Source organism: Myotis myotis, unplaced genomic scaffold (assembly GCF_014108235.1).
Source record: "Myotis myotis isolate mMyoMyo1 unplaced genomic scaffold, mMyoMyo1.p scaffold_m19_p_10, whole genome shotgun sequence".
Lineage (NCBI taxonomy): Eukaryota > Metazoa > Chordata > Mammalia > Chiroptera > Vespertilionidae > Myotis > Myotis myotis.
In genome coordinates, this window is record NW_023416314.1 from 16,180,573 (window position 1) to 16,197,787 (window position 17,215).

Genomic DNA, 17,215 nt, shown 5'->3' on the forward strand with positions numbered 1-17,215 from the left:
GTCTTGGGAGATGAGTGAAAATTGCCCAGGAGAAGAGGTCAGAAGGCCTCTGGGACAAAGGGAAGAACAGGAGCAAAGACACAGGAGCATGGAAAGCCCTGGCATATTTGCAGAACTTTCAGTAGCCTGGTGAGGTTACAGAGAAGGATCCAGACATGAGGCTGGGAAAGTTAGGGACAGCTAGACCGCCGAGGGCTTCCATGCTGCTTTTTTAACCTTTCTTGACACCAAAGCGAAGTGTTGATGCAGTGATGGGGGCAGAGCCTGAGACAAAACTCCAGCTAGATTTTCCCCCGGGAGCCCAGACCTCTCACGGGAGTTCCTAAGAGGGCAGAAAGGACACAGTGCCTTGCCCTTTTCACCTCTCCTCAGACTAGAGAAAACACGGCCAACCCACAGGTCTATGCGATTATCAAAGTGAAGCTGAGGCTTCACTCCTCTCTGAGGCACAGAAATCAGACAGCAGAGAAGGTCTGAGAGCTTCTCCATCGCGGTCAGTCCCAGGAGAAATTGTCAAGCAGACATCTCGTCCTCCATACTTTCTCATTTTCACTTCTGCGGGCGGGCATCTCATATTCCACTCCAGATCCCAGAGAGATGTACACTGGGTCTTACAGGATGTGTTAGATGTGGGTTGGTGAAGAGAATGGAAGAGGAGGAGGGCTTTTCAGAAAGAGAAAACAACGCGTGCCAATGCCAAGAAGCATCGTTGTCCATGGGCAGTCAAACCAAGGCTGGAAGGTCGTTAGAGCCTGGGTTGGGAAATGCTTGGACAACGTGGTAAGCAGTCACCAGGACAATTTATTCATAAACCAGATCCCCCAATTAAATGGGTGACCGAAAGTTAAATGTGCAGTACTTGCTTTTTGCCCAGGGTGGAAGCCAGGGAGTATTTATGGGTTTGGTTGAATCAACAGGTGGAAGTTTATAACTTTAGGATAAATTGCCCAAGTTAATCTCCATGCCAGGTGATCTCCACATTGATAGACTTACCTCAGAACAGAAAGTACTATCTTTCTTAACACATTTTTGGGAATTGCAATGCATTGTGCCTTTATTTCATAAACTCTGGGTCAGATACCAAAGATCAGCAACATTTAGAGCTTTGCAAATGAGGGGTTCTCCTTGATTTTAAGTTCCCTGGGTCCTTCTGTCTTCCATCTCAGCTGAGTCCCAAACCAGAACTCAATCTTTGTCTTGCTCCTGTATCAGCCACGGTTGCTACAGGTCCAGTCACAATTCTGAGCGGAAACAAGATGCAGATTTTAGAAGCATTGCAAGTCAAAACAGGTGAGTAGAAATGGCACCAAGGGCTTAACCAAAAACTATTCAAAGCAGGTTATTCCATTTGAACTGGGACAGCTGACACCAAGGCGAGAAGACCAGGTTAGATTTGTGCAACCTCAGCCTTGGTGGCATACTGGCCTGCGAAACGCTACCAACTCTTCTGTACCCCTCATCCCTGCCCACTCCACTGATCTCTTTTTGCACAAAATGTATCTTTATTGCACCAATACAGCAAATGCAGGGAACCTGTGGAAGAGAATGGGGTACAATTTGGGGTATCGAGATCATGTGTTTTACATATGAACGTAAGCAATGAATTTGTCCATCACCATCCCCCCCTTCCCCGCCCAACTTAGGCTGGGTCAAGAAAGAAAAACGCTGATGGCCAGGACCTCGCAGAGGGCATCCCATCCACTCTGAGCCTCTCCCTTCACCTCCCTGCTTTGCTGCCCTCGCCTGCAACTCCCCACCCCCCACCCCCCGCCCACTTCCCCGTGCTTCACGAGAAAGCTGCTCTTCAAAGACATCCTTCCGGGCTCAGCGAAGCCCGGCGGGCTCTGCATCCGGAGGGGCCGCGGCGCTCGCTTTTATCGGGGAGAACAAAACTGCCATTTCCGAAAACAAAGGAAACTGCTCGAGCGTTACGGGCTCACGGGTGCACATCAGAGGGGGCGGTCGGATGGAGTCCGGGCGCCGAGCACCGCAAACCCCGCCCCCTGCCGGCCCCGCCCCCGCCCCCGCCCCCGCGGCCCCGCCCCGCCCCGTCCCACCGCCCGGGCTCCCTACGCAGCGCGCGCTCCAGCCGGACTCCCGCGCCCTCTTTGGTCTTGGGGGGCAGGTGGCGGGAGGGGGGCGTGCGCGGCGGAAGAGGACGCGGGCGGGCTCGCGTGCAGAGGGCCGTTCTCGCTAGCGCCGCCGCCGCCTCCGCTGGGGACCCTCGAGGCCGTCGCGTCCCGCCCGGAGAACAATGGGGCTCGGCGCGCGCGGTAGCTGGGCCGTGTTCATCGTGGGGACGCTGCTGGTGCTCGCGCTGCTCAAGGTGGTCGTGGACAGCGAAGACCCGGCGGGTGAGAAGTGGCGGGGGCGCCGGCCGCGTCTCGGGGGCGGGGAGGGAGAGGGCGGGAGGGGGAAAGGCGCGCTTGCCTGCGGGAGTTTCCAAGTTGGGATCAGCTTGTAAGGAAAGTTCTGCGCGTCTGATGCCGAGCGCACGGGGCCAGCCTGGAGGTGTCTGGCGAGGTCTCGGGGAAACTGAGGCTCCGGCCGGCTCCCACGTGCCCCGGGGCCGCCTGCTGGAGAAACTGCCCGGTCCTTCCCCCCAGGCTGTTCTGCAGGCGGCGGTGGCGCACCTGGGGGAGTGCGGGTAACCTGTGGAGCTACCCAAGGACGGGCCTTCAGCGGGGGGCTCGAGTTAGTTGTACCAGCCTCTCCCTGGAGCTGAGCTCCAGCCTTTCCCTTGATCTGAGGCTCCCTTTTGGAGGGGGAAGGCGGGGCTGAAAATATGTCCACCGGTTCCTGCGGAAGCAGGTCTACGAGTTCGTTGGGGAACCTTTCAGGAGTCTCCCCGGCGTTTGACCGTCTAACGTAGTAGCAAACAGACGATGTATATTCCCAAGGTCTCACCTTTCAAGTTAAGACTTTGGGGCTCATTGGCTGGTGGGAGCTTTTGGGAAGCGCACCCGGCCCTCGCGGAGCAGGTGAGGCTTATGCCACCCTGGGAAGGGCGCCCCCTGCGCCTTGTGCGGCATTAACCGCCGGGGCGCGCATCAGCTGTGCGGCCGGAAGATCACGGCTGACGATCGCCTGGAGCCCGCGACGCGGTCAGTAGGTCAGAACAAAATAAGTTTTACTTCTCTCTCTTTGAGAAAAGGGGGTTTCCCTTCAGGACCTTAGCCCTTTGGGGCCTTGAAAACGTCCTATTTGGATAAGGCCAGGAAACTGGGATTTGCTATGTGTATTACATTTTATTTGTAAACTATTCTAGAAGTAGGGTAATGGTCAGTAAAGTAGAATAAGTTGCTTTAAGGGACTAAAGTGTTTCATGGATTTAAATTATATCCACCTGTTGTATATTTAGCCTGAGATTTGCTTTATCCAGATGAAGAGGCACAGCACCTGCTTTTACTAGAATAATCTGAGGAGACAATAACTTTTGTTTGTTTTTGCTGAATTTTTTGTTTGTTTTGTTGAATTGTGCATGTGACAATCTGGCTTTGCAGATCATATTTTGAGATCATTTAACAAAAGGATCATGTTCATCCTGATACTAGACATTTTTTCTATTTACCTATGCTAATTGAGGTCCATACCACATCCCATCAAATCTTCATGGTATTATCCCCATTATATAAATGAACAGAGGCTTAGAAAATTGTCAAACTTATTCTGAGTAAAACAGCTGATACATGTTTGATTTCAGAGGCCACAATCCAAACTCTCAACCATTTTGCCTCATTGGGTGATGTTGGCTTTTCAAGTAGAGAATGCTTAAATCCACAATATGGCCATTGCCCAAAATATTGTGGGAGAAGATAAAAACATTATTGAAATTCCTCTTTTAAAATATCCTTCACAGTCTGTTGCATAGTTTCATAAATATCCTCAGTTGGAGGATGTGGGGAGACCGTGAACAAGTAAGCCAGCAGGATAGAATGTGGGAGTGCAATGAGAGACATAAGGGAGGGAGGGCAGGGGAGAGGGGCTGTTACTTAGGGCTCTTGGTGGCAAGTGACAGAAACCCACCTTGAACAGCCTTAGGGCCAAGAAGGGGCTTTATGAACTCTTTAACAAAAAAGTCCAAGGATTAAGGTGACTTCAGAAATGCTGTATTCAAGAGTTCAAATACGTTGCCAGGAGATGGCTCTTTCCAGTTCTTGATTGCATCTATCAAATCTCAGGCAAACCATAGTCAAACTGTCTTCAGACTGCTAGGGAGTGGGGCATCGGGGAGAACATGACACTTCAAATAACGGGGACTTTCTAAAGCGAGTCACAGGTTTCAAAGGCCACCATAATGGGTACCCAGTTAGGAAATGAAGAAATCCATACTGAGTCCATACCACATAATGAACTTAACTGCCCGCCCCCCCCCCCCCCACACACACACCCCTCCAATTTGGTGTATTATAACTCAGTTGAATACCTGTTCTTTCTGTCAAGTCTTCATCCTTCTTGTACTTATGGTTATCCATGAAACTCTCAGGATATAAAAACAGTGCCTGCCCACGTAGATACTTCAGACATGTTTATTGAAAAAATGAGAAAAGTTAGTAAAGCTAGGAAGAGTCTGTCTTCTTTCTCAAGCAAAAAATTAAAAATGGGTTACCAGGAACTCATCCTTCGGAAGAGTGACAATAGCTGGGAGACAGAAACAGGAGATTCCTGCCGTGGTCCAGACGAAAGATGATGGCACCTGATAGTGGAGACGAGTGGGTGGGTTCTAGGTCTGTCTTCTCAGGGGGTGCAACTGAAGTCACTTGCTATTGGATTGGATGGAGGTGGATGGTGGAATGAAGAAGAGGCAGGAATCAAGCCGTGACCTCTTGGTTTGGGGTGGAACAACTGGGAAGACAGGGAGAGCGGGTTTATAGTAGAAAAGCAACAGTTCCATTTTGGCACTCACATGCACAGGCTTTGGAATTAAACAGCCTGGTCCGAATCCAGACTCTGCCACTTACTAAGCTGAGTGGCCCTTTCTGGGCCTCAGTTCCTGTCACTGCAAAACAATATTCCTACCTCAGAACTGTTGGGAGGCTTGGATAAGCTAATGCAAGTCACATGCTCCCCAGGAGGCCTGGCATGTCCTAAGCTCTTCATAACATGGACATTTGTTTGATACCTACTGCTGAATACATCTGTATGGTCTACTGACCTTGATCTTTTTCAAGTTTAATCTTTTGTGTGTGTGGATTATAGTTTATCAAGAGGAAGAAATTTGCACGTGCAATTAAGATAGATCCTTCAAACTTGTTATTGCCTACCTCCCGTTGTACTCTGAGGGTTTGTTTGTTTTGTTGGGGGAAGGCTACCTTTGTGAAAAGTATACAATAGCACACTTATTCTCTTTCCAGGTGGTGTGTGTGTGTGTGTGTGTGTGTGTGTGTGTGTGTGTGTGTGTAGTCTATACAAAGACTCAAGATGAATAAACCAACTGAAAAAAATGCTTAACTGGGGCATAGAGTTCTTCTAAACCTTTTCGAAATCTTTTAGGTGCCAGTTAAAAATTAAGAGTCATAACCCCCTGGCAGTGGACAAGGAGACACCTGGTTGGTGGTGTTGCTCTTATATTTGGTCAGGGGCAAAGCAGACACGCAGTCCTTAGTGCATCCCAGCTTGATGCCTGTGTGTGTTGGTGGGCAGAGCTGTTTCATGCCTGGGGCACCTAAAAAAATTAAGAATCATACTGAGAAGGCTTTCCATTAAATGTGAAGTTATCTTTTCTAAATTGTATGAAGTTAGGGGTGTTGGTGGTACAAACCCTTGAAGCACCCATGAATACAAAGGGACCTGATCGTCCACGCCACTCAGAAGAGCAGGGTTGTAGTGGCAGAAATCAGTTTCTCTCTCACCCGTCACTGTGTCCTCATGGGGGTGAATGAATTTTGGAAAAGCTATTATGTAATTATCCAGTGGCAGGCACCTACTGTAGTAAGTACTATGTAAGTGTTTGTTCCATAAACTGTATGTTTTCTTCTTGAAAAACCAATAATGCAGTTACAGATTTACTGACAGTGTGTTTCATAGCAACAGTGGCAAAAGTAGGCCTTAGAACTTCTTGTGGAATGATCTACCCTCCCCACACCTCCACCACAATATATTGCCAGTGTTCTTAGTTAAATATTATATGTCCATTAATCACAAGCTTTTTATTTTTATAGGCTCTTCAAGCGGACAACCTTCCACATTTTCCCATACCTCTACTACTCAGCCAACAGGTATGTTAAAAAGGGATTTTTATCTGTCTGGAATACATAAAGTAATATCAGCAGGAAAGTCCGTGAAAGCGGGTATACTGACCTGTTTTAACCATCATTTATTCATGAATCCCTAAAGCCTATCTCAAGGGCTGCCCTTAGTAGGCATCAATAAATGATAGAGTCCACTGGATGAATAATCTTTCTCAGTCTAGCGAAGATGCGAATATATTCTCAAACATGTTAGGATTTCATACTGTTTTAAAGCACATTTTTAGGTGTGAAGGTTTTACACTCTGCCTATGCATATGAAATATGAATATATAAGTCTGCTCGTCTTGCTGGGGAAACAAGTCTCTTTAAGCTGGTCAGCCAGGACAGCCTTAAGTTGCCGTGGCAGACTCTAAGGCAGGGGTCCTCAAACTACGGCCCGCGGGCCACATGCAAATACAAATATTGTATTTGTTCCCGTTTTGTTTTTTTACTTCAAAATAAGATATGTGCAGTGTGCATAGGAATTTGTTCATAGTTTTTTTTTAAACTATAGTCCGGCCTCCAGCGGTCTGAGGGACAGTGAACTGGCCCCCTGTTATAAAGTTTGAGGACCCCTGCTCTAAGGAGACCGTCCGACTTCAGTCCTCCCAACCCCCATCTTGCTTCCCTGTTGAAACACTTGTTGAGACATTTTCCCTGTGCTTTTAGTTTGGGACAAGTGGATTTCTCCTTGGAATTCTGAGTTCACTAGCTGGGAAGATACAGGAACCAGGTTGATGTCTTAAATATCAGTAGTAAACCATCGGTTTCTTGTAAGCAATATTTAGGTTATCTTTTTATTATCCTTATTCTTCAGAGTTGACTGAGGTAGAAATAGGGGAAAGGTACACAGATCCTATCGCTAGACCCTAGTTTTAGTCACCAAATATTTATTGAGTGTCTCTAATGTGCTGACATGTTCTACTAGAAGATGCTAAGGATGCAAAATGGACCAAGCCCTGGCTAGTTGGATTCTTTTTTTTTGGGGGGGGGGGGGGGCGCGGGTGGAGGGGGGGTGAGGCTTGTTTTCACTGTGGAAAAATAACATAATATTTATGATGTGAGCCATTTTAAAGTATAGAATTCAGTGGCAATAGGTACATTCACATTGTTGTTCAACTTTGTAGAGTTTCATTCTCGGGGGTGTACCAGTGCTCCAGGGAGTGCACATTGTTGGTTTACCTCTGTGTTTTTTCGTTATCTGTGCCTTTTTCCTACTGGTTGCTGGCTGAACATAGTCAGGATATACTTTTATTTCAGTTTCAGTAATTCTACGGACTCATTTTAATTGGAGGGGAAGACTAGATAGATTTCCCCAAAATGTAATAATGGTTATTGTTGGGCAGCTGTGGGAGGGTTTTCTTAAAATAGTTTATTAAATTCATAGGTGTCTTTTCCTGTTGACCTTATTAACTCTAATTCTGCACTGCTGAATATCCTGAAAGCTGTGGTGTGGCCTTAACTTTAAAAAACACTTTTCAGCCAAGATATACCACTGCTGACATCAGCTGTGAATTTGTTAAAGATCAGCACAGTGCTTTGAGGACAGCTGCAGAGTTGGTGGGAGGATTTTGAATGCTCCTCTAGCTCAGGGAGATTTATTGAGAGGGGAAAAAAAGAGATAGCATGGCCTCAAATTTTTTTTCTAACAAGAGCAGATAATAAGGTTTTATAAACAATTTTTGTTGTTCAGTGTGTAACACTTCCCATAACTGTGATACTATAACAGTTACGGGAAGTGTTTGAATCTTCTTTGAATCTTGAAAACCCTTATGTAACATGTTGAATTTGTCTAGGACGTGATGCTTAATATTCTCTATTAGAGTAGCACGGATGTTTCTAATTGTTGAAACACGTGTTTTTTGAACATACTGTTTACCAGTTTGTTTGGTGCTATTTCGCCCAGTTTAATTGGCACCAATCCCAAAAGGAAAATAACATCCTCCTTCGGCGAACTCCTGTATGATGTGTATTTCAGGAAAAAGTGGAGGCTGCCAGCAGTATTACTTAGCACATGAAGTGCCTGTCACTTCTGTAGGACTTACCACATTGGATTCAGTATATCTTTCTTCTCTACTTTTTTTAGCCTCCATCTGAGTTCCTTGGAAGTGGTATAATGATTTATTCATCCTAGCTCCTAACACGATGCCCGATACATAGCAGATATGCACACATGTTGGTTGAACTGAATTATGGAACCAGAAACATATTTTACTGGTATAATTGCTGGCTTAACTTTATTAAAGAACCACTGCATACATTTTTGCAGACATGACTGGTCCATGCTCTCATCTTATCCATTATTATCGCGTGGTGCGGGGAGAGGAGGTTTCTTCTTGTTTATAGAGTAAGATAGATACCTGCGGTCAAAGAAGCAGGAATTAAGGTTACTCTCCAATGATACCACTGAATTGCACGTAACGGTTCTTTTATTTTTTGAATGCCCTCATCGTTATTCGAGAACAGCCCTACTTTTGACATTCTTTTCTGCAGGGACTTGTTCGTGTTTTCACATTATGGAGAAAATGGTTTCCCCTGTTTCATGTAAAGTTAGGCGGTTTATATTTCAGGTCTGTGGGTGGATGAATGTATGCTGTATGGTGCAAGGAAGGCACATACCCAGGTGATGTTTAGTAACGGGAGTCTGGGCAAGGATGCAAGAGAACGTGGCATGGTTCAGGAAAACAAGCCTCATCTGTAGCCAGGACAACGGCTCACTGCCATTTGGAATACAGCCTGCTCTGACTGCTTAGCACTGATGCTTCCCCAAAAAGAGGAATCTGAGGGGCTCAGGGTGCTTACATCCAGTTTGAAGCTCCTTTCTTGGGCATAGTTTGTACCAAAGCAGTTTCTCCCTTAATGTTCCATGTGTACATGATTGCCTTTGGCTTGGTAACCCAGCCTTGGTTCAGTCACGTGGGCTGTTCTAATAGGGTGGGCTTTCTCCATAGACCTGGCAGGGCCGTACAAATCTGAGCAGATAAACATGGCTTGGGCTTAGAGTTCTGCGGAAGAGGGCATTGGAAATTTGGGAACAACTTACTCCGATAATTTTGTAGTCCAATTTTTACCCCCAATAGAAACACTAAAAGTCTTATTACTAAAGTGGGAAGAATCCATCATGTACATAACTCCATGTTTCATACCACCTTTTTCTACTTATTTTAGGTAAAATATTTTGTGTATGAAAGAAATATTAAATGGAAACTTGCTGCTCAGTTGTAAGCTGCTGTAACACAAGAACCAGTGGCCTGACTGGTTGCTTTAGGTGCAGATGGTGATAGACAGACAGATAGGAAAACAGTCAGACCTATAGATACTGATATTTGTTTTTAAGTAGAGATTGATAAAGGAGAACATTTAACGTTTTAAGGGTTAGAGATAAGGGGCTGAGTAACTGGCACTAGGAAAGAATTTCTCTAACTGCTATGAAGAACTTGCTTGCACTTAAACTGCCTCAGCAACTCAAAGACTTGATTGTGCTCAGCTCATGATTTTGAGATTACATGTGAAAATTGCTAGTAATTTTTAACGTCATCAGATGTTGTCTCAAGGAATGTAGAGTAGGAAAATCATGCAATATTATGTTCACTTATTCAGTGAACAGATGTTTGTTTTGACTGCCCACACTGCCAGTCTCGGTTTTAGGCTGAGGCATCCAGTGACAAATAAGATGGATAAATCCCTGCTCACATGAAGTTTATATCCAGGTGGGGAGATCCAGACTATAAGGAGAGCAGCAACAAAGATGGTTTGAGATCATGAGTTAAAAAAAATAATAAACAGAATAGAATGAATAAATGTATCTATATATGAATGTGGTAGAGAATGACCAGGGAGCAGAGGCAGATGGGTCACTGCGGCTGGCACACAGAGGTGCGTCTGTACTGCAGTTACGTTATTACATCTAGGAAGTTAGGAAACAGAATCAGTATTTAAGATAGAAGATTTATATTTTGAAACAGGAGAGGCTCCCAAAGAGAAGGCAGGAAATGTAGATTCTGGCAACTTCATTGACTTCTCTGGATCTTTTCTTCTTTTTTCTTTTCTTCTTTTTTCTTCTCTTTTCTTTTCTTTTCTTTCTTTTCTTTCTTTCTTTCTTGAAGGGGATATAGCTCTGAAAGCATTAAAATGCGATGTGTGATTCTAAGCCACTGTGCACCTGCACACTCCCCAAATCCCAGGGGCAGCAGGTGTAATAATGAAATGGACCGGTTCTGGTGTGTTTCCCTGAAGCGTGCCTCTGTCCTGAAGTTGCCGTTAAGGGCCCAACGAAATGCTTCCAACTCAGGCCAAGACCTGCTGCTGTGCTTAGTATAGTGAAGACTGTAAAGGAGAACATTTAACGTTTTAAGGGTTAGAGAGGCGGGCTGAGTAACCAGCCTATTGAATGAGTTCTGGGAAAACCCAGGAAATTGTGAATGTTGGCTTGGGTTTGTGGCGGCGGGCAGGGGGAGGAGGTCTGATAAACCAGGGTCAGGAGAGAGAGCATATGTGCTGCCAAAGCGAGCACTAGGGTTCGGAAAGATAAACACCCAGTGCGGGGAGTACATGAACTGAGAAAACATGCAAAATTCCCAGAAATGCTGAAAAAAGACTAAGCAGCAACAGAAATTAGAGAAAAATAAAAGCTTGAGCCATTCTCAAAATATGTTTTTTCAAAAGCAAGAAAAACAAAAGATGGTATAGATGATGAAACAGCCACCCCTCACTGCCCTCCCAAAAAGTGGGCCTGGGGCAGAAAAGCCCACCAATGACTCCTGCCTCCTTTGGTCTTTCGATAAAGCCTGTGATGGGTCCAGCACACACCGGCTGCACAGTAGGTCCTTGTTGAATCTGAATTCCAGTTTGAGTAGGAGAATGGCCCAGCTGGGATTGAATGCATGGCACTCACTTCCTTTTGTATCTTTTCTATTAGACTCTTTTTCAGAGAAAGCTGGCAGGCTAGCTCTGCCCTCTCATGACTTCTCGCAGACTGAAATTCAGACTTACCCTTCGTGTTGAGTAATCCATAAAGATTCCTCGAGTAACTTTCCCACGTGTGTAAAGTTCTTAAGAAGAGACTGTTTGATGTACTGGTTAGAGTTAAGCAGTAGTTGGTAGCAGACGTTAACTTTTTGGCTCCTCCTCTTTTTGCTTGTCTGTGTCTTTTTTAATGTGTAATGTTGCTTAAAATTTATTGTAGAGCCCTAACCTGTTTGGCTCAGTGGATAGAGCGTCGGTCTGCGGACTGAAGGGTCCCAGGTTCGATTCTGGTCAAGGGCATGTACCTTGGTTGCGGGCACATCCCCAGTAGGGAGTGTGCAGGAGGCAGCTGATCGATGTTTCTCTCTCATCAATGTTTCTAACTCTCTATCCCTCTCCCTTCCTCTCTGTAAAATATCAATAAAATATATTTTAAAAAATTTCTTGTAGAATAAAACTAAGACATGTAGATGATTTCTAAAAGTCTAAACATTATGTATATAATACTAGTCTTATTTTCCCCATGGAGCCCAGCAATCCTTTTCCCAAATGTACTTAACAGTCAAAAGCCAGACTCCTTTCTGCCCAAAGAGCTGCCATTGTGTTTCTCATCTCACCTGGTGGGACAACCATTCGTATAGTGTCTCAAGACAGAAATGGTTACCAGGTTCACATGCCAAAAAATAATTTAAGTGTAATCTGTGTACAGTATGTATGCTTTTTATTACCATAAATGCTAAGCACTGTTCTCTGCCTAGTTGGTCTCACACCTCATCCTTCCTCATGTATAGTATTCCCCAATGCAGACGCAGCATAACTCGTTCACTCAGTTCCGTATTGACGGACATTCAGGTTCTCTGCAGTCTGCTGTTTCAAACAGTGTTACAGTGAGCATCCTTCCTGGCCAATCTTGGTATGCTCTTTTCTAGTAGCGGAATTGCTGAGTGAGTGGTGTGTGTATTTTAATCCCATATCCAGGAAGGTTACACCAGTTTACTCCCACTAACTGAGATGTGATTAATAAAGTCTCATCATTTAGACTTACATTCCTTTAACTATGAGTAAATTTGGGCATATTTTCATACTGATTTTGGGTGGTTTTTTGTTGGTTTGTTTCTTCGTTTTTTAAACAGCTTTATTGGATATAATTCTCATACCGTACAATTCACTCCTTTCAGCTGCACAGTTCAGTGGTTTTTAGTATAGTCACAGATATGTGCAACCACTGTCAACTTTAGGACATTGTCATTACCCCAAAAAGAAACCCAGTGCCCTTTAGCTACCATCCCCTTGTTCCCTACCCCACTTCCACCCTCAGCCCTAAGCAATACTAATCTACTTTCTGTCCCTATATCTTCCCTTGTTCTGCACTTTCATATGAATGGAGTCATGTAGTATATAGTCTTTTGTGACTGGCTTCTTTCACTTAATGTAATGTTTTCAATGTTCATCCAGGCTGCAGCTTGCATCAGTACTTCATTCATTCTCTTTTATGGCTGAGTAATATTCCATCCTGTGTATATACTACGATTTTGGTTATCTACTCATCCTTGAAGGACATTTGGGTTGGCTCCACCTCTTGGCCAGTTATAAATAATGCTGCTATAAACATTTATTTGGATGTATGTATTTAACTTTCTTGGGTATATAAGTGGAATTGCTGGCTCATATAGTAACTCTGTGCTTATGAACTGCTGCAGACTGTTGGCTGCAGTTTTTCATTCCTGCAAGCAGTGTCTGAGCATCCTGATTGCTCCACATCCTCACCAGCACTTGTTATTATGTAACTTTTTTTATCCCAGCCATCCTAGTGGGTGTGAAAATGTATCTCATTGTGGTTTTGAGTTGCATTTCTTTGATGACTAAAGAAAGATGTTGAGCATCTTTGCATGGTCATTTGTGTGTCGTCTTCTGAGAAATGTCCATTCAGGTCCTTCGCTCCTTTTTTAATTAGGTTGTTTGTCACTTATTAGCTTATTTTGTTAGCTTGTCTGTGTCTTTATTCATTTATTTTCTGAGTATAAATATAGAAATTTTGGAAACTACAGCAAAGCATTTTTTAATCATTATTCAAATTACTTCTACCAGCTATTTTTAGTTGTTTTTTAAGCTCAAACTTGATTACATAGGTACAGTTTCTTAACATGAGAACTAACCTACTCTTACAAAACATTTTCATCATGGTTACATCTTAGGACATGAAAACAACTAGCTGAAAAGTGACAGTTTTAGTGTATCACCCGACTGTTCACTAAGAAGCTCCACAATGAATTTGATTCACTAGCTCTAGTATCGTAGCTTCCCTCCAGTGTGTGTACTTTGTTGAGTTTGGGGGAAGATGCAAAGGGAAGACTGAAGGCATTGCTGTTAAGTGACGTTGGGCAAGTTCCTCAGCCTCACCGTGCCTCAGTTCCCTTTGTAAAATTGAGCTGATGAAAGCTGTAGCTATCTTATAGGATAGGTGATATGCATGTGAAGCACTTGGCTTTAAAATAGCATTTGGCACAAACAAAAATCAAATGTGCCCCTCTTTGTTCTGCGGCCACAGCGCCCCTTTTTTGGATCGCCTCCCGTTGAGCTCTCTGCTGCAGGGCCTTTGCATAGACAGGCCTACCTTGTTTTATTGCGCTTCATTTATTGTGCTTCACAGGTGTCACTCTATTTTACAAATTGAAGGCAAGACCCTCCACCAGCAAAAAGATGATGACTCGCTGTATTGTGGTCTGAACCTGAACCCCCAGTATCTCGGAGACATGCCTGCACTGTGCCCCTAGACAACTGTGTTTTCTTTCTATCTGTTCAGACAAAGCCCCTCCAGCCAGGCCTTCATGCCGAGGGTGGGGTGGGGGGGAGCTGTGGAAAGGGGGTGAACAGGGCATTCAGATCTGAGAGGACACAGAGGACCTTGCCTGGCTCGCCAGGCCTGTGCTGCGGTCAGTCTTCCTGTTGAGGTGATGCCTGGGTGGTTTGGGCCTTGTGACGTTGGGGCAAGGTGGGAACATGTGTGCTCTGCACGGACATCAAGAGGTAATGACGGTCACGTGGAGAGAGGGGTGTTGGGGATTGCTGACGTCCTTCAGGGGGTTTGGGTTTGATAGAAATGCGGTGGGGAGCCATTGAAGGTTTTAAATACATCAGTCCAAATGGACGGTGAGCCAAGCTGGTAGCCGTGGAGATAAAGAGAGATTTCGCATGGGGAATTGGGTGTGGCTGTGTATTTAAGTTTGAACTCAAATGGTTTATTGTCCCAGTTAAAACTAGACACCTGGCCACCCTGTATCTGGGAGATTAGTATTGGGGGAATAAGAGGGAGAAGTTAAGAATGAGAACAGCTGCGCGCTCACAGCAGGCTGGAGGGAGAGAGTGGGTTGGTCTACATCTGAAGTAGGAAAGACAAGAAAAGAGTAAGGACAGAGAAGTGGAGGTTAGATAAAAGTAGAGCGAGAAGAGAATCTCACTTTATATGCTTCCTTGTCTTTGAGAAAGATTGGGTTGGGGGAGCATTGAAATGCTAAAATTAGGTGGTTTTAACTTCCTGCATGATTCAGATATTAAAGGGGTTTCTTGTGGGATAAATCTTAGAAACTGTCATCTAGTAGTTGGAGCATTCCATGTTAATTTACAGATTATTAAAACCTTAGCAATGGAAGAAATCTTACAGCAATGTTTCTCAGTTTGTTCAATTTGTTGATTTATTTCTGTTTCTAGTCTCTTATGATCCTTATTGTTTCTATGGTGTCAGCTATAATGTCTTCTTTTTCATTTATAATTTGTTGATTTGGGCGCTCTCTCTCTCTCTCTCTCTTTTATTAGTCTATTTAAAAGTTTGTCCAATTTGTTTATCCTTGCAAAGAACCAACTCTTAGTTTTGTTCATCTTTTCTATTGTTTTCCTGTCCTCTATTTCATTTATTCCTGCTCTGGTCTTTATTATTGCTGTCCTCTGCTCATTTGGGGCTCAGAGTTCTTCTTTTCGAAGGTGTAGAGTTAAGTTGTTTATTTGAGATCTTGTGTCTTAATGAAGGCATTTATTGCTATGAACTTCCATCCTTGTGCCTCTTTTGCTGCCTCCCATACGTGTGGGTATGTTGTTTCCATTTTCATTTGACTTAGATACTTACACATTTCCCCTCCAGTTTGTTGTTTGACCCATGGGATGCTAAGGAGAGCAGTTGTTTAATTTCTGTGTATTCTGTGTGTGTCAGCGCCGTGAATATTTGAGTTTTACTCTAGTTATTGATTTCTCATTTCAGAGAAGATAGTTGGTATGATGTCAGTCCTCTGGAATTTGCGAAGACTTGTTTTGTGGCCTAACGTATGGTCTAATCTAGCAAATGTTCCGTGTACGTCTGAGAAGTTGTATTTGCTGTTGCTGATAGGATGTTCTCTTTTTTCCTTAAATCCTTATTGTTGAAAGTATTACAAGGATGTTCTTTATGTTAGAGTGTTCTATATGACTGTTATGTCTACTTGGCTTATTGTGTTTAAATCTGCTGTTTCCTTAATGACCCTCTCTGTCAGGATGATCGATCCGTGGTTGAAAGCAGGGGATATTAAAGCTTCCAACAAAATTGTATTGCTGTTTATTTCTTTAGTTTTTTTTTTTTTAGTTCTGTTAATTGTTGCTTTATATATTTTGGATGCTCCAAAGTTGAGTGCATAAATATTTACAATTAGAATTTTTTGATGAATTGTACCCTTTATTATTTTATGATGCCCTTTGTTTCTTTTTATCATTTTTAGTTTAAAATCTGATGTAAATTTGGCTACCCCTGGAGGTTTTTGGATACCATTTGCTTGAAATGTATTTTCCCATTCTTTCATTCTCAGGTTGTGTGTCTTTGAGGCTAAAATGAGTCTCTTGTGGGCAGCATATCATTGGATCGTGTTCTTATACCTATTCAGCCATTCTACTGAATAGAGAATTTGATTAGAGAATTTTACTTATTTACATTTAAAATAATTATTAACAAGTAAGGACTGACTATTGCCATTTTATTAATATTTTTTCTGGCTGTTTTGTATACCCATTGTTCCTTGTTTTGCATCCTGCTGTGTTTCTGTGTGTGTGTGTGTGTGTGTGTGTGTGTGTGTGTGTGTGTGAGATGTCTTTTGGTACCTTGTAGTTACCATGAGACTTAACATTATAGCACCCTATTTGCAACTGATAACAACTTAACTCCAAAAGAATTCTAAACTTTACACTTTTCTATTCCCTCTCACATTTTAGTCTCTTCATGTTACAGTTAACATATTTTTATATTGTGTAATTAAAAACAGATTATTGTAGCTTGGGTTGTTTTTACTACATCTGTTTTTTAACTTTTAAACTAGAGTTCTAAGTGAATTGTGCACCACCAGTACCATATTACAGAATCTTACTTTGACTATATATTTACCATTGCCAGTGAGTTTTATATTGCCTTCTTATGTTTTTATGAAGTTAATTAGCATTCTTTTACTCAAATAACTTCCTTTAGCATTTCTTATAAGGCAAGTCTAATGGTGACGAGCTCCTTCAGTTCCTGTTTGGGAAAGCCTATCTCTCGAAAGGACAGCTTTGCCAGGTATAGAATTCATGGTTGGCAGGTTTTGTTTTCCCCCAATATTTGGAGTATAACATCCCATTGTCTCCTTGCTTGAAATGTTCCTGTTGAGAAATCCTCTGATAGTCTTATGAGGAGGGGTTCTCTTGTATGTAATTTTTCTCCTTTCTCTTACTGCTTTCAAAATTCTTCCTTTGTTTTTGACTTTTGAAAACTTAGACAGTTATACACCACATGATTACATTTCAGTCAACAACAGACCACAGTAGGATTAAAATGGAGCTGAGAAAAACCTATTGCCAAATGATGTCAGAGATGTCATAGCATCATAGCACATTATTCACATGTTTGTGGTGATGCTGCTATATAAACAAGCCCACTGCACTGCCAGCTGTATAAGAATATAGTACATAGAATTATGTACAGTACATAATACTTGATAATAATAAACTGTTTCTAGTTTATTTACTGTATT

The 17,215-nt window shown here is 43.3% G+C and overlaps 1 protein-coding gene, 1 long non-coding RNA gene and 1 pseudogene across 2 annotated transcripts in view; 2 read left to right on the forward strand and 1 right to left on the reverse strand.

Moving 5' to 3' along the window:
- Positions 1–649: 649 nt before the first annotated feature.
- On the reverse strand, positions 650–4,397 carry LOC118664469. Its single transcript, XR_004970324.1, has 2 exons — positions 2,908–4,397; positions 650–1,241 (listed from the first exon to the last, which is right to left on the reverse strand). It is a non-coding gene; the product is annotated as an uncharacterized LOC118664469 (long non-coding RNA).
- TMEM123 (transmembrane protein 123) overlaps positions 2,053–17,215 on the forward strand; it is a 47,518-nt gene continuing 32,355 nt past the window's right edge. The window contains exons 1-2 of the mRNA XM_036324580.1: positions 2,053–2,354; positions 6,162–6,218. Coding sequence (XP_036180473.1) covers positions 2,255–2,354; positions 6,162–6,218 — 157 coding nt within the window. The 5' untranslated portion in view covers positions 2,053–2,254. The remainder of the gene's footprint in view (positions 2,355–6,161; positions 6,219–17,215) is intronic.
- On the forward strand, positions 5,520–5,669 carry LOC118665594 (annotated as a pseudogene).